A 17742-nucleotide genomic window follows, 5' to 3' on the forward strand; every position below is an offset into this window, starting at 1 on the left:
AGTTGGGTACTTCCTGTATGAAGTTTCAGACATCCATTGGGGGTCTTGGAACATATTCCTCACAGATGGGGAGAACTAATATTATATGTATTACACATATATATATACGTGTGTGTATGTGTACACACATATTTTATACATGTATAAATATGGAAGGCAGGATGGGGAGAGATTATTGTGAGTGCTGACAAGTACAAAGTTTGTAGGGTAGACCAGCAAGGTGGATACTCAGACACATGTTGATATGACAATCTTGAGGTCAGAATTCTTGTTCTTTGCAACCTTAGCTTTGCCTCTTAAGGCCTCCTCTGATTGGATAAAGCCCACCCACATTATCAAGGGTCATCTACATTAGTCAAGGTCTATGGATTTAATGTTAGTGACATCTAAAAAGAGCTCCCTAGCAACATCTAGACTGGTGTTTGACTCAACAGCTGGGCACCATGGCCCACCCAAGTTGACACATAAAATCATCCATTATAAGACCCCTAATGAAGACATGTCTGTCTGGGATGTTTGCATATTTTATTCATTCCTACAGTAATCCTGTAAAGAAAGACGATTCTTATCATTTCACAGATGAAAATATTGAGATTCACTTAGGTTAATAGTTAACCACATAGCTCTAAAGGCAGAATCCAGGTCATGACCTCTAGGCCCTGGGTTCTTCCTATGGCAGCACTAGGGTACCTGCGTGTGAATGTGGCTATGGGTGCTCAGTAGATAGATGTCTAACTAAGTGTACTGGGGCACTGGCAGCTAGGCAGACCATGCTTTGTTTGTGTTTGCAGTGTTGGGGATGAAACCCAGAACTTTTGTGTACTAAGCAAGTGCTCTACCACTGAGCTACAGCTCCAGCCTCAGAACTTGATTTGAATCCCAGATCTGCCAACCATAAGCAGCTGAGGACCTGAGGCCATTTGTTTAACCTTGCTCTGACTCATTTTTCCCATTATAAAATGAAAATAATAATAAACCTCCCCTATAGAGTTGTTTCTATGATAAAATGAAATATTCAACTGGATGCCTGGCATGTAATAATTATGCCCTAGACAATGATAATAATCATTAATAATCATTAATAACAAGGATACATAATCACCAATTTATTTTGAAGAGAATAAAATAACCACTTGTATACCTGAAAATTTGGCTTCTGCCAGGATTTCAGAATAAACATTTCAGGTTGTGCACAGATATATGTATGATCCCAAATTATTTAAGCATTTTATTAGATGATTTCACATATTTGTTTATTGCTTACCTTACCTTTTCTAGTAACTCTTCACCTACTTCCATATACATTTCTGCTTGTTTATTCTTGAGTGCCATTCTTTTGTGGTTTTTACAGCATATAGACCATATGCTATCTTTCCACAGTTTTTTTTTTTTTTTTCTTTCATACATAGCCTTTGAATCTGTGTTTTTGTTCTGCTCAAATTCCTAGAAGAAAATGCCCGGTACTGAGGCATATTTTTTGTAAATGGGTAGATTTTGGAACTCAACTTAGTTCAAATATCAGCTTTGGGCCAGGCACAACCTTCTCAGAGAGGCCTTAGTTTTCTCATCTGTAAAATGGGAGCCTTAGCAATTTCCACCACACAAGGTTATTGTAAAGACTGAATGAGTACAAACGTGTAGAATGCCTGGAGCAGAAGCTGACACATATTATTCATCAAGCTGTTTTGACTATGTGTATGGTTTTCCCGATACTAAACTTTATGGATGTTTGATGAATGTAGCTGCACATGGCCCAGGATGAGGGACGCAGTGGGAAGGAGAATGGGTCGCAGGTGAGATGGGATCAAGTTCTCAAGGCATGCACGGTTTTGTCAAGGTGACAAGGCTGTTTAGGAGCAGTAGAACGAGTGAAGTGTGGAGCCGACTGAGCCTGTTCAAGTTGCTATCATGGACGTGCCACAGCTTGGGTGGTTTCAACAACAAACTGTTGTTTCTTACAGTTCTAGAGGCTGAGGAGTCCAGCATGAAGGTGCTGGCAGATTGGTGTCTGGGTGTCTGGTGAGGGCCTGCTTTATGGTTCTTACATGGCGCCTTTTCGTTCTGTTCTCACATGGCAGGAGGCGCAAAGCAGCTTTCTGGGATCTCATTTATAAGGGTACTAATTCCACATGAGGGAACCCACATTGTGACCTAATTCACCTCCCAAGGGCCCTGCCTCCTTTAGGATTTCAACATAAGAATTTTGGGAGGACACACACAAACATTGAGCCCTTAATTTACAGTCTTAGTCCATTTTGCATAAGTGTTTTTTTTTTCCCCCCTTTGGTGGTGTTGGGGATTGAACCCAGGGCCTTATGCATGTGAGGCAGGCACTCTACCAACTGAGCTATACCCCCAGCCCCTTAGTCCATTTTGTCGCCTATAACAAAATACTATGGCCTGTGTAATTTATAAATGATAGGAATTATTCTCTTATGGTTCTGGAGGTTGGAAAGTTCGAGATCAAGGCTCCAGCAGATTTGGTGCCTGGTGAGGGCCCATTTCCTCATAGGTGTTGCCTTCTGTGTGTCTGCGCATGATGGATGGAACAAGGGGCTCCCATAAGTCTTTTTTAAAAGGCTCTAATCCATTCTGGACACAAACCTTAAAACATGGCACACAAAGTATAAGCCAGGCACAGTCAGGGGCTGTGGGACTCAGGTCCTCACCCAGTTAAGGATGTGATGATCTCTTCCCTGCACCACTGAGCCCCCACCTCCCTATCACATGCTCCTGTCACACAGTATCAAATAGCCTCCTCCTCCTCTCTCTCCCCATGGAAGTCAGCAAAGACGGGTAGCAGAAGGAATGTTCCACAGTAAATTATAATGAAGAGTGCACAAGTTTTTTATAATAAAACAAACACTACCACCACAACACAAATACTCACCATATTGTTCAGTTTCAAATCTATCTTTTAACATGTGTAGGAAGAGCACATACTTTATGGGAATCAGTGCAGGACAGAGTGTGAAGGAAGAAATAATTTTGTAGCAGTCATGGTGGTACTCACTTGTAATCCCAGCAACTTGGGAGGCTGAGACAGGAGGATGGCAAGTTCAAGACCAACCTCTGCAACTTAACAAGACCCTGTCTCAAAATGGAAAAAGAGTATGGAGGTTGGAATTCATTCTTTGGGGTTCAAACCCCAGCCCAGTCACTTCTAACTGTGTAACCAGGCTAGCAAAATGGAAATAAATACCAACAAGTATTATTTTATGAAGACATTTACACATGCTCTCACTGAATGCTCCCAATATCTCTGGGTGGTGGGTGCTACTGTTATTGCTATTTTTATAATGAAAAATACAAAGAAGCTGAGACAATACCAAGTGTTGGGGAGGGTAGAATACCCAGAATGCTCTTTTTATCACTGGAGAGATTGCAAACAAGTCCGACCTACTGAAGTCAAAGATATGCAAATCTTATGACCCAGCAATGCCACTCTTGGCATATACCCAAAAGAAGGGTGATTTATTTCTTTTCTACTAAAAGCGTGCTCAAAAACGTTCATGGTAGCTGAATAACCCAAAGCAGAAAAGATCTAATTATCCATAAACAAGAGACAGGACACAATATCTTCAAATATTGTGAATATTCCATAGCATAAGAACTAGTGTTAAACACAACTAGATGGATGAATCCAGATGTAATGTTAAGTAAAGGAAGTCAGAAAGAAAAAATACATCCTGCATGAGCCCATTTATATGAAGTTCCAAAAAACCAAAAGTAGTTTATAGTGACAGAGGTGAGAGTAATGTTTACCCTTGGTGTGGCAGGCTTTGCTAACCAGGAGGCACCTGAGGGAGTTTTCTGAGGAGCTAGAAATGTTCTATATTTTGATCTAAATAGTGGTTACATTAGTAGTGTATCAGTTTTCTTGCTGTGGAACAAATGGCCACAAACTTAGTGCATTAAAACAACACAGATTTATTACTCTGAGTTTCCATGGGTCAAGGGTCTGGGAACAACTTCACTGGGTCCCTGTCTCAGGGTCTCACAAGGCTGCAATCAAGTAGCGATCAGGAAATTCGACTGGGGAAAAACTCACTCCCAAGCTTGTTCTTGGTATCAGCAGAATTTGTTTCTTTGGGGTTGTGTAAAACAGAGCCCCAGCTTTCTGATGACTGGTAACTGGAGACTGCCCCCAGGTCCTAGGGCAGCCCATAGTTCCTTGCCAGGTGGGCTTCTCCAATGTGACCACTCACTTTATCAAACCAGCAGTGAGTCTCTAACTCCAGTCACTAAGATGGGGTCTTACATAGCATAACATAATCACAGCAGTGACATCCTATCACCTTTGCCATATTCTGTGATTAGGTACAAATCACAGATTCTGTCTGCATTCAGAAAGAAGGGGTTACATGAAGGTACAAACACTAGGTGATGATCATTTGCGATCATCTTAGAGACTGTCCAACACAGACGTACACATGCATGTGCGCACTTGCGCACACACACACACACACACACGCACACACATACACACACATACACACACACACTCAAGCAGCTGAACATGTAAGCTTTGTGACCCTCACAATATCTAAATAGAAACTCAAGCTAAGAGAAATGAGCTAATTTGCTCTAAGACTCAGCTACTAAGTAGCAGAGGTGGGATTAAAATTTAGCTCTGTCTGTTACCAAAACCTATACTCTTTTTCTGAAGACTGAATGAAGGAAAGAAAGTAAAGCTCAAAGTATATTCTGGCATAGAGAATGGTAGCTACCATAATGATGATAAGCCAGTTCAGTTTTATTACTTGTACACATTACCAGTTTCATTCTGAAACATGTTGAAGGAACAGTTTGTATATCTTAAATAATGTAATACATATAGAAGGTACCAAAACCCCAGTGTTTCTTCCCAAGGACTGCTCCAATTGATCTTGTTCACATGTATGCCTTTGCCACCATTTTCTTAAATCCCCCCAAAGTTAATTCCATCGTGATTTTCCTAGCACATCCATTTGTTCATTCCCTGCTTGCTGCCTAGGTCTAAAGTTCTGCAGCACATAGTCTTCAGTACATATTCTGATCTATGCTGCAACTCTATATGTTAGCGTTTTCTCCCATCTGTTTTTCTGCATGTTTGAAGTTGGTGGGGGAATAAAACAACTTGGTTTTTAACTTGGGTAACTAGGTTTAAAAATGGAAGCATTTGGTTGATGTGAAATTCAAAACAGGTCACATGATTCATCTCAAATGATAGTAGAGGGCCCTGGTGGTTATTAGGGGTTTGTTCAGAATTTTGGAGCTGAAAGGAATTATTGTTTTAACACACAATATAAAAATCAGCCAAAAAGAACTGGCAGTATGCCTAGATTGTTAGATCCCTGATTTTGGGAACTGGCTTTTTTTTTTTTTTTTTTTTTTTAATCTTATTTGTAATGTTCCTTATGCAACATTCTTTTAAGCATATCACAGTAACTAATAGTGTATTATTATTATTATTTAATTCTTTTATTGATGTAGTACTTACTATGGGCCTGGTATTAGGGGAGATCCCAAAGTAAATAAAGTTTTTAAAAAACACACAGCTATCAAGAAGCACTTAATCTTTTTGGTGCTAAAACAGAGGCATGCTTCAGGTTTTATGCCATCAGTAGATAGGAAGTACTTATTGCTACCAAGGGAAGTCAGGGAAGGGGTCAAAGAAATGAACTTGAGTCTTTCAAAAAGACCACAGAGATCAAAGAAAACCTGGGTATGTATGTACTCTCTGCCACTGTTTTTAGTACATACTCTCTGTATGTCAGGCAAGTCTAGACTGTTTACATAGATTCTTTCATTTAATCCCTGCCACAATGCAGGGTAGGTATTTTATTTCTACACTGCAGATGAAGAAGTGAAGGTCCCAAGCAGCTTGATCGAGGCCTCATAGTTAGTGAAAGGTGAAAGGGGGATTCTGCCTGAAATCTCAACACCTCTAGAGCCAGTGCTCCATCCCCAAGGACAGAGATTCCATTTTTGAAGAGTTAAGTGCATACAACTATGTCATAATGAGTAAGTCCAGATGATAAAATTAAAAATGTTACATGAGGATATTGATTATGAAAATTTAATAAAGAATTCAGGATTTTGATATTCACTTGATTAAAGCAATGAGAACTAGTGCTTAAAGAGAACTGCTTTGGAAAAGTCCTCATCTTCCACTAGACTATGTATACTTAAAAGGATTGGCAGAAGGACTGGGTTACCTATCTGTCTTTGTGACAAAATACTAGAAGTAATCAACTTTTAAGGAAGAAAGGTTTATTTTGGCTTAAGCTTTCAGAGGTTCCAGTCCAAGGGTCACTTGGCCCTGTCACTTTTGGCCTGTGGCAGCACAGTACATTATTGCAGGAGCACGTAGCAGAGGAGGACTACTAACCTCATGACAGCCGAGAAACAAAGAAGAGAGGAAGAAAGGGGCCAGAGTCCCAATATTGTCTTCAGGGTCACCCCACCCATGACTTAACTTCTTCCCATGAGGTCCCATCTCTTAAATGTTTCACTCTTTCCAAAAGTGCTCCAGGCTATGGACCAAGCCTTCGACATGAGCCTTTAGGCGACATTTCATATCCAAATAACAGCAGGAGCTTACAGAGCCCTCAGAACCATGCTGGGATCAGTCATTTGCAGAGACTGAATCACCACTGTCTTCCCCTGAATCCCCATGGTTTTGTGCAAATTCTAGTTAGAAGTTGGGGACAAATTTTTTTTTTTTTTTTTTTTTTGGTACTAGGGATTGAACCCAGGGCATTTAACCACTGAGCCACATCCCCAACCCCTTTTTAAAAAAAAAAAAAAAAAAAAAAAAAAAAAAAAAAAATATATATATATATATATATATATATATATATATATATATATATATACTTAGAGACAGAGTCTTGCTGAGTTTCTTAGGGACTCACTAAGTTGCTGAGACTGGCCTTGAACTCATGATCATCCTGCCTTAGCCTCCTGAGCCGCTGGGATTACAGATATGCACCACTGTGCCCGTGGTCAATGTATTTTTAATTGTAGTAAAATATATATGACATAAGGTTTACTATCTTAACTGGGTTTAAGTATACAGTTTTGTGGCATTAAGTATATTCACATCTGTGTGTAACCATCACCACTATCCACTTCCAAAACGTTTCATCTTGCAAAGTCGGATCTCTGTATCCTTGAACAATTCCCCATTTCCCCCTCCTCTCACCCCCAGCAGTGCCCGATTTACTTTTGGTTTCTTTGAATCTGAGTAGTCCAGGTAGCTCATCTAAGCAGAATCATATTGTATTGTCTTTTTGCCTTTTTGGTTTATTTCACTCAGTGTAGTGTCTTCAAGTTCATCCAGGTTGCATGTTGGAATTTTCTTTATTTTTAAGGCTGAATAATATTCCTTTGTAAGCATAGACCACATTTTCTTTAGCCTTGCATCCATCTATGAACACGAGTTGCTTCTACCTTGTGGCTATTGTGCACGATTCTGCTATAAACACAGTGTATAAATATCTGTTTGAATCTATGCTTTCAATTCAGTATAGCCCCAGCAGCGGAATTGCTAGATCACACAGTGATTTAATTTTAATTTTTTGAAGAATTACTGTACTATTTTCCATAACAACTGTGAGGACAATGTTACAGCAGTCAGCTGCCCTTCCCATCTGTGTTCCTTCCCAACCCTGGTGTAAAAGCATCCCTTTCTCTGAGCAGATGGGTTGCCTCTGCAGATAGTTCCCTGGAGCTGAATCCCAGCCTGTTCCTTCTGTGCTCTCCTGACCATTGGCCTTGACATCTTTTCCTGGGCAAAGAGCAAAGAGTGTTTTCTTTTCTCTGCCCAAATTATTGGCCCCTCCTCACCTTCCCCCAAATATATAGTTATGTGTTGAGATAATTTGATAAATGCCAAACATTATTTTATCATCCTAGGAAGCTTCAAATGAGGTATCTGCTCTAAAGCAACCATGGAATGAAAGATGGCCAACCCACCTTCTCCATTCTATTTAAGGATAACTACCATTTATTTAGCATTTGATCATGTGCTAAGCACTGAGCTAGGACTTTACATATATCATCATCCTTAATCTTCACCACAATACATCACAGATGAGGAACTTGTCATAGCAAGGTTAAGGAATTTTCCTGAAACCACAGGGCTAGAGAGCTGAAGAGGTTCATGGTCTTGGGGTTTACTCTATGCTCCAGGAGCAGTTGTGGGTCAACTAACCTCCTTCCTTCCCTTCCTACCTTCCAAATAAACACAATGCTGGAGACTGACAGATGAAGATAAAAACATAAGCAATATTACTGACAAAGTCAACTGGAGTACGTGTGCACAATTCTTGCTGAAAATCTTTCAGTGTCTCCCTGCCAGGTCTAGACATGAAGGTACTCCCCTTAGGTGACAGCCTGGTCTCTGGTATCCAGACACTGACCCTAATTTGCTCTTTGCAGTAGTCTAGGTGGAAAGATTAAAAAGAGAGTGAACCTTCTTTGTGATTAATAAATTAATAAATTAGGTCAATTCTATCAACGTAGATAGACATGGATTTCTCCCAGCAGACAGTAGAGGGTGGGGCAGAAACCAGAATTCTTACCTTGCAGAAGGTACCCAAAAAACCTGAAATGTGGTTCCTTCTGAGAAACCCCTGCTGAATTAGTGGAAGGGAACTTTCAGCAGACTGAATACAATTCTCTTGAACTTTGAGAGGAACTCAGCTCTGCTTTCTTCATAGTGTTTAAAAGCAGGTGCAGGAAATCAAATCCTGGCTCTATCACTTACTAGCTGTGTGACTTTAGATAATTCATCCAGCCTCTCCGAACTTTATTTTCCTTATCTATAAAATGAGAAGGATAATAATACCTCAAGCAAATTTTTAAAGTTTTAAGATAATGAATGTAAAGCCCATGGATATTAAGAACTTAGTGAATATTAAGGGAGGATAGATTCTAATTTCTATTACATGATGGAGGAAAAAACCCAATAGACTTGGTGAAAAGTTTCTATCCCTGGATACTTTCCTGAAGAAAGCTTCAGTGCTGTTATGAAGAAGCTTGGATGAAAGTCTTAAATTGCTACTATTAGAATTTTGGCTGATAGTTAGACTTGGGTACCAGCAGATCAACAGAGAGGAAAAAAGTCAAGAGATCCTGGGAGGCTCCCTCTTTTGGGGAACAACAGAATGCCAATGTCACCTTTGTTTGCAGGGCTGAGCTATGGCCAGACATGTGGGCAGGGAGAATGATCTCTGTGGACCCACAGGGTTTTTTTTTTGTTGTTGTTGTTTTTTAGTTAGAAGTAACTTAGATACTTAGATTCCTTGTAAAATAATGGAAATGGAAAGAAATCTCTAAATGTCTGGTCCTGATCTCTCAGATTGAAAACGTGAGAATTAGAGTTATGTGGTATTGCCTGTGTGGCCCACATAGCTAGTGATGGAGCTGGGGTTAGTGCCCAGCTTCTCTGTATCAAATCAATTATTTTTCTCTTGAACCATCCTGACTTCCTCTAACAAGTTTAAAATCTGAACCCAGAAATACAATTGATCTCAGGAGCTTATGGTGCGTCACTGAAACCCTGAAAAATGTTTATTTGTTTTAAAGTACAGCAACTAACAATTATCAGACACCCGTATATACTAAAATGATATTAAGAGTTTTATATGGGTCAAGAAAGGGAAGAAAGGGAACTACCACTGTCACTTCCACACTGAAGAGGAAGTTGAAAGTTAGCTTGCTGAAGGTTTGTCCAGGGTCTGAGAGGCAGGATGCTTTTAGTTCAAGTCTGTTTGATTCTACAGAAATTCACTTATTTGAGGGCCAGGCCTATTTTCCCAAGGATGTGGTTTCAAATATAGTGTTTTCTTCATTGAAAAAAAAAAAGCATTGTATGTAAATATTAATAGTGGTTTCTAAGCAGGCAGAAGTAATCTTTAGAAACTTTTTTTTAAAGAAAATCAAAACCTGCTGCTTAGATTTAAGTTGATTCTAAAGAGATACTAAAAAAAACCTCTCAAGTTAGTCCTTGATACTCTTTTTTTAACAATATTAAAATAGATTTCATTTATGAGGGCTTCATAAGATTGTTAGTTACATAAAGTAGAAATAAAATGGAATAGTTAATGATATTACCCTCTCATGCTATGTCTCTAAAATTTTCCACAGCTTATTTTTATGTTTTTTTTTTTTTCTGGTTTTAACATATATGCTCATTGTCAGAAAATTGGGGGAACTCAAAGAATAAAATAAAAATAAATATTGTTCTTCAATTGTAAAAGTAACACGTTAATAATAATCGTGCTTGCACATTATAACCAATCAAAGGAATCATCTTAAAAACTACACTTTTTAAAAAGAATGCACTTATTTTATGAATTCTATTAGTTGTGTAACAGGAAATAATCATGGAACACTTGGGGCACAGATCCTGGAGCAGAAGGGTTTGCATCCCCTCTGTGGTTTTCATATGAATCAATGATTAGGCCTTGAGCCAATTAAGAAAGGTGATAGTCCTTTGAGTGAATTCACTGAAAAAGCCCTCACAAGACTTGTCCTTGGTCCTGGGGAAACCGGTAAGTTGAAGCATCCTTACTTTGGGGTTCCCTCCACTCTGAAAACAAGCGCAGCCTTACCCCGTGTAAACTCCTGGCAGAAGTGGGGTGGGTGGGGAACCAGGACCCTTGCTCAGGCGACTAGGCGCCTTCTCCCTCTCCAGGTGAACCCAGAGGTTCGCCGGGGGTGGGAGTAGAAAAGGAACAGGCTGGGGGGCGGGGCAGTCTGTGAGCTGTGGTGTCCGGGAGTAAGATGGGAGGCTGGAAGAGAGTTGCGCTGGGTAGGGAGGGTGTTGTAACTGGGGAATCAGGGATGGGGCTGGGGCTTGAGGGAGAGGAACAGGGCGTGACGGGGTAATTTTTTGGGTGGGGTGAAGTGACAGTGGGGAAGACGCTGGGTCGAGCTGGAGCCAATGCATGGCCTGAAGCAGAGCGGATGAACGGTGCCAAGGGCAAGGCCTCGTGTGGTGGCAAGAGAAAAGCAGCACCATGGGGCATGGCTGGAGGCTAGAGGCGTGGCCAGAGGTAGAGGGGTGAGCCGCTCAGGGGCGTGGCCTGAGGCGGGCGGGCAAGGGCGTGTCGGACCGGGGGCGTGGCCGGAGGGAGCAGGGCCGGGGGCGTGGCTTTGGGGAGCCGGCGGCAGCCCGCGGGCGGAGACTCAGCTCCGCGCTTTCTCCCGCGGCTGCTCCAAAGCCGCCAGCCCCGAGGCCGCGCCGGAGAGAACCCGGCGAGCTCGGAGCTCTGCCGGCCTGGAGCAGCCCCTGGGGTGCAGGACGTCTTGGATACACCGGCTTTGGAGGTTCCGTCGAGTGGAGACCGCGCGAGGTGAGGCTGAACCGGGGGCGCTCGGGTCTGCCGGGCGGACGTGGGGCGCGAGGTGTTAGCCGGGCACCGGGGGAGTAATTGAGCCCCAGTTGACGGCCTCTGTGGCTTGAGGGTATACTGCTCCCGACTGCTCCCGGTTCGTGGGCCCTGCCCGGGCTGCTCACCTTTTGGGCCTCTGTTAGTGCTTCCTGCCGGGCAGTAGTTACCTGGCGCCCTCCGGCTTTCCCAGCAGCATTGCCTCTGGTCAGGGCGTGAGTGTGGTGTTCTTGCAAGAGGCGGTTTCCAGCAGGACCCGTCCAGGGATTACCCTGAAACTCTACCCCGCGCTCCCTGCTCCCGGGCCCGGCCTGAGAGGTTGCGTCGAGAGAATGGACAAAGGTTGAGTAAGCCCTTGGCTGCTAGTGACCCCTTTAACGCTTTGCTCCCTTCAGCGGCATGACCTATGCATCCAGAGGACCGGTAGGGAATGCGTTTGGGGAACTTGGCTTAGAAAGCAAGTTTTTCCCCAGTTCTCTACCGGGGCTCATTCCAGGAGAAAGACTTTGGGACTTGATGTCTGTACTTGACTAAAAGGGAGTGAGCTGGCAGAGTTGGTTTGGCACCATTTCTGTTCAGGAGGTGGAAGAATTGGTATAGTAGTCCCAGGAAGGTAAAAGCCTGCGCTGCTGTCAGCATCAGGGGGAACTCAGGTGACCTGTGCTGGCGGGCCACCCATCTGACTGAGCAGTTACAGAACCTGAGCAAATTTCCCTCCCTCCCAGTAGAAAAAAATAAACCAAAGAAAAGCAAGAAAGCACGTCTGGGTTAGTTGCTTCCCAGCATTGGATAATTATATTGATAAATAGAATAATTGTTTGATATTTATTCAGCATCTGTAACCATGGTTTCCCAAGTCATATATTATCTGCCTTTCTCCTCTACAGTTTTCTCTGCACCTCACCTCATTTTCTGTTGCCTAGTGTTTTCTTCCCTATTAACCCCTCTCGATCTTCCAGTTCTTTGCTCTCGTTTATTCCACTTGCTAGCAGGCCCAGAAATTTCATCCTATTTTATTTATTTTTTGTTTGTTTTTTGTTTCCACTCCGCTTTCATTTCCCACCTTTCTTAACAAATACCCAGTTTCTCTTTCAGACCCCCTCCCCCAACTTTTAAACTTCCTCACAGCATTGTTCTCTGGGTGCCTGTTAATTATGTACCCCACCATGTGCTGCTGAACCTTGTTCTCTGCCCCTCCCCCATCCTCTGGCCCTTTATGTGGCTGTTTCTTCTTTTCCAATATTTTAATTTACATCTACCTCCTTTGGCCCCCTAATTTGCCATTCTCCACCCCATCCCATGGTTCATTATATCCTCTTTTATTTGTGCTCCTCTGCTTGTGTGTGTGTCCAACCCTGTCCCCCCACCTCCTTCTTCCACAGGCACTTTCTTCCCTTTTACTTGCCTCTTCCTGACAAGTGCTTTCTTCTGGACTTTCGATGTTGTCCTTGGGAGCACACCTGGGCTCTGGTCCTTCTGTTGTGCTTTTTCACAGTTCCTTAGCATCTCTAGGTTCCTTTCCTCCTTTTCATTTAGCACTCAATTGCCTTGCGGTTATCTTTATTTCAGAATGTCTAGAAGTGTCAGGAGGAGGGCTAGGGAGGCAGCTGCATTTCCTTAGGAGTGCTCTGGATCTCAGAATCTTCCCATTTGCCGCTGTTTCTGTTTCTATTTTTTTTTTTTTTTTAAGCTGAAGCAGAATAGCACATGTAGTTCTTGAATGATGTTAATATTGACATTAATATGATTATTAGGTAGCATTTATTAAACACTTGCTATGTGCCAAACACTGTTCTGAGGACTTTACATGTAGTTAATACTCATTTAAAATCCTACTCACTTCCCTGTAATGTAGAATCTACTACTGTTCCTATTTTACAGATGAGAAAAGGGGGCTCAGAGAAGTAAGAAACAGTCTGGGGTTCTCAAGGCTATGCCGTGGTGGAAACCCTCTTCTCACCAGGCACAGAACTTCCATGCTATAGGATCGACCTCTTAAACTCATGCATGCCTGGAGTTTAGCTTCAGAAATGAGGCCATTATTTGACAAGTTTTATTTAGTCTGCACTGTACACCTGTTGATGACACAAATTCCATGCTCATAGGACCATGCTGGAGAAAATTTGGAATGCCTCTGTTCTTCTGAAAACCTGAGGACAGTGCCTGGGCTGTCAGTTCATCTGTGCCTTCTGCCTGCTTTCCCTTAGCCAGGAAGAAAAAGTGTCACAAAAAGACCATCGCCAACCATCTCCTCCTGTGTGTTGAAAGTTCAGATTCACTTTAGCTGAATGGACTTTGGGGTCCTGAGAACTGTGTGATTTTATAAGACTCGTTTATTTGTTTCATTATGCAATCTTGAAGCCTTGATCAAACATTTCCTTGTTAGTCTTCACCCTCCTAAAAGTTGGAGGCAAGTATTTCTACTTTTACAGATATTGAGATAGACTGTCGTTGAAGTTATACACTTTGGTAGTTGGAAGGAACTTTACATTCCACAGATGAAGAATCTGTGGCCCAGAGAATAAAATGACATATTTGAGGGAAAGCAGCAGAGGAGTAGAGCTGCTTCCAGGGCTCTGTGACTGTATAGCTTGGTGGATTGATCTCTCTGCTGTTGAAAGCGACAAACCCTCTTTTGCTTCCCTTCCCACCCCACCCCACCTTATAGTACATGGAAATCTGAAAATCAATAACTGTGATGTTTGTGTTTTCCCTTTGTGGAGAGAAATGCATTAGTACAGAGCCCATACACTATTTTCTTCTCTCTAATGCAAATCAGACAGCAATGAGAAAGAAAGCAGTTTCTGTGTTACCCCCTGCCTGCCCACACTCTTCTCTGGGTTCCTACTTGAGCCCTCTGTTTGTTGCACCCTTAGGGGAGCCTAAAGGGTCCTGTTTACTCATGATGCCCAACTCCTTCCAGAACAACTTTTCTGGACAGAATTAAACCCTGCCACTCTAAGGTGTGCATTGTATGTGATGACTTCACTTTTCTTTTAGACTTTTAGAGTGTAGCAAGTGGTCATGGATTCCTTGGGAGAAGGGAGGAAACTTGGAGCACATTGTTGTCTGTGTTTTGTGGTTCGGATGAGGATTGTTAGAAATGAGCAGCAGGTTGGGTTTCACTGCTCCCTAGGTGAAGTGGAGGTCTAGGGAAGGTGTCATGCCCAAAGCTCCATCATCAGAGGTAAAGCGGAGACTTGATTTGAGGATTTCCTGTCTTAGGAGATCCATGTGCATCCTTCTGTAGCACAGAAAAGCCATCACAAAGTCTTTTACACCCTTTGCAAGAAGAAGAAGCCTCAAATTAGGGAGCAAGGTCCATGAAACTGAAGGCTCAGAAGAGTTCTGGGTCTAGTTTTGGCTCTTTCCTCGACATGAATGGTGCTCTCTCTGCCTTTCAGAACCCTGGGGAACGGTGGCAAGCTGCAGAATACAGAGAATGGTGCTGCATTTTTATGGTTCTGGCAGTGTGCTATGGTTGGGATGGCAACATTGGTAGATGCAGGTAATAACCCATTTTTCAGTCCTCACGTTCCAATGTCCCAGACAACAGACTGTCACCTCGTCTAACCAGGAATTTAAAGGATCTGATTTCCTGGTCAGAAACATTCCCATCCTTTTCCCTGAAGCAGGGCCCTTCACTGTCGTTGTGACACATCTAAGAGAGCTTAGATATTGTAATTTCAGGGACCATGCGCCTGTCTCAAAGTTTCTCCCACCCAACCCTCTCAGGATTTAGCCACAGGGTTCAGGAACGCCACATATCTAATCCAGGAGAGAGGAAGGGCAGCCTGTCCCCTCAACCCAAATTAACGCAGTGGCAGAGTATGTTTTCTAAGATTGGCTGTCCCTGGAGAAAAATGGAACATAGGTCCCAAAGGCCAGATTGGAACAGTGTTGGTGGGAAAGCCACCTGAGGGGTCTTTAGCCCCAAAGGGCTTTCCTCAGGCCACTTGGCTGCCCTTTCTCCTTTCTCAGCCCCTCCTAGTCACACCTACCCCTACTCCAGCACCCCTACTGTAGACTGCAGCAAAATGGGAAAGGGGAATCTGCTGGAGCAGGTGGTAGGGGGAGGGTGCTAAGCTGACAGCAGCCAGGTGGGAGCCCTGCCATGAGATTTGATCCGGGTGCTGCAGGTCAGACCTTTGATCACAGTCTTTGGTAAAAAAAAAATACTGTGTAATAGGGACAGTGAGCAGTCTATTGTACTTGAGTGTTAAAATTGTAACTGTTTCATTAAACAAGTCACTGTGTATGATATGGATGGAGATAAAGAAATGGGTTTTGAGTCCTGAACAACTTATGCTGTTATTCTGCACACATCCCAAATGCGTGTTTGGACTCTATGGTTCCATTGCTTCAGAAATGGGCTCCATTTTTAACCCTTGCAGGGGAGGCAGGAGAGACACACTGCTTTTGTGTGATGTATAAACTTTCTATTTCGTCACTGATTGCCTAATTGGGGAAATACATGAATTTATGGATATTGTGATCCCAGGTGTGAGTAGTAATACTTTTGGTGCTGGTTTGGAGGGACAAATATATACCTAACACTTACTGGTGTCTTTTGCGTGCCAGACTATGTGCTAGATGCTGGAGATGGAAGATTAATCAGAATTAATTTCATAGAGGTTACCCTTCTTGTCTGGTGGGAGAGGTGGATGTGCAAAAACCTAGCAGTGAGTGAGGTGTTCTGTTGACACAGAGGGTGTTGGGCAGTACACGAGAGCTCTGAGGCCCAGAAAAGCTTCCTGGAGGAGGACAGAGCAGGCAGGGGCAGGCATTGGCCAAGGCAGGCAGTCCAGCCTCTGAAGACAGTATAAACAGAGATGAGGTGGTGTTGCCAGAGGTCCTCACACAGCTTCTCTGGCTGCAGCCCCCAGCTTGTCATTGCGACTGATCTTGTGTACCTAAAGATGGCCCTTGCATCAGAAATGCTTGGGGACTTGTTAGAAAAGCAAATTCTAAGGCTGTACTGAATTAGAAATTCTGGGGGTGTATCCCAGCAATCTGTAGTTTTAACAAGCCTTCCAGGTGATTTTCATGCACACTGATGTCTGAGAACTGTTCTAGAGCAGGTGCTTTCAGGAGGTAACCTGGAAATAGCAACTCTTTTTTTTTTTCTCTCTCCTAATTATTTTGCAGTGCCGTGGATGGAACCCAGGGTTTTGTGCACTGTAGGCAAGTGTTCTACCACTGAGCTACACTCCCAGTTCCCAGACCTGCTACTTTTTATGGGTGCATATATACCTTTGCAGAGAACTGTGACTGTGCTTCTACCTGGTTGGTTGGTGAATGGTTTCCCTCAAGTCAGCAGTCATCCACATTTGTGTACTTCTTTCCCCAGTGTCTGTCCTCACAGTTTCTTTTGCCCACCCTGCTTCACGCCACCATGTACTGGAGTAATATACTCTTTCTGGAACACCTTGAACTGCCATGATTTGGTGTTTAGCAGTTTTATGGCAATCTGGGTTGTCTAAGTTGCTTATCAGCTGTGTGACTTTGTGAAGGTCTTAACCTCTCTGTGCCTTAGACACCATGTCTTAAAAACTTGGTCAGTACCTATCTTAGTCTCTTCCTGCTGCTATAACAGAATGCCTTAGACTGGGTAATTATCAAGAAGAGAGACTTAGTTCTGCAGACTTCGGAGCCAAAGCTGAAGGCATAAATATTTGATGTCTGGTGAGGGTCTTCTTGCTGCATCCTCACATGGCTGACAGGGTGAAAAGGGCAAAGGGACCAATACCATGTCCTCTCATGGCAGAAGAGATGGAAAGACCAGATGACTTTCTGAAGCCTCTTTTGTAAGGGCATTAATCCCATTCATCAGGGTGGAGCCCTCATGACCTAATCACTTACAATGTGTGAATTTTGGAGGGACACGTACATTCAGCCATTACAATATCTAGTTCTCTGCTACGCGGGTTTTGGAAAGTTAGCTGCACATTGGAATTACCTAGTGGGGGGTAGCTGGAGGAGTCTTTAAAAAAATTGATGTCTATCCCCCCGCCCCAGCCAAAAAAAAACCAAAACCGCGATTGGTTTGGTTTTGAGCATGACCTAGGCATCGGGATGTTTGACAGCTTCCAGGTGAAGTCAAGGTTGGGAATAGGTTGTTGTGAGGACTGAATGGGTCTATCCTTGTAAAGTTCTTAGAAGAACATGCCATGGTTTTGTGATTGGAAGCAGCGGAGGTGCCAATTCCTTTGATAATGGACCACGTTGATACATGTCAGTTTTTCTGATCTATAGTGGTGTCCAGTTTTATTCTGAGAGTTAGAAAGTAAAATGGTACCCATGCTCTGGGGATCTCTCTACATCCAATTCTCTGAGATTCTCTAGTGGCAAGGATTCA

The 17742-nt window shown here is 43.0% G+C and overlaps 1 protein-coding gene across 5 annotated transcripts in view; it reads left to right on the forward strand.

Annotated features, from left to right (window-relative positions):
• The window catches only part of Spata13 (spermatogenesis associated 13), a 322568-nt gene that overhangs the window by 164860 nt on the left and 139966 nt on the right, over positions 1 to 17742 (forward strand). Inside the window, exons 1-2 of one of the 5 annotated variants that reach the window (XM_047552799.1) lie at positions 11195 to 11348; positions 14789 to 14892. The exons of 3 other annotated variants lie outside the window; for them this stretch is intronic. In XM_047552799.1, the coding sequence (XP_047408755.1) occupies positions 14887 to 14892 (6 nt within the window). In that variant the 5' untranslated portion in view covers positions 11195 to 11348; positions 14789 to 14886. Of the gene's footprint in view, positions 1 to 11194; positions 11349 to 14788; positions 14893 to 17742 lie in introns of those variants that run through there. One more of the 5 variants, XM_047552800.1, reaches the window with a different exon arrangement.

The sequence above is a fragment of the Sciurus carolinensis genome, chromosome 5 (genome assembly GCF_902686445.1).
Source record: "Sciurus carolinensis chromosome 5, mSciCar1.2, whole genome shotgun sequence".
NCBI classification, from domain to species: Eukaryota; Metazoa; Chordata; class Mammalia; order Rodentia; family Sciuridae; genus Sciurus; species Sciurus carolinensis.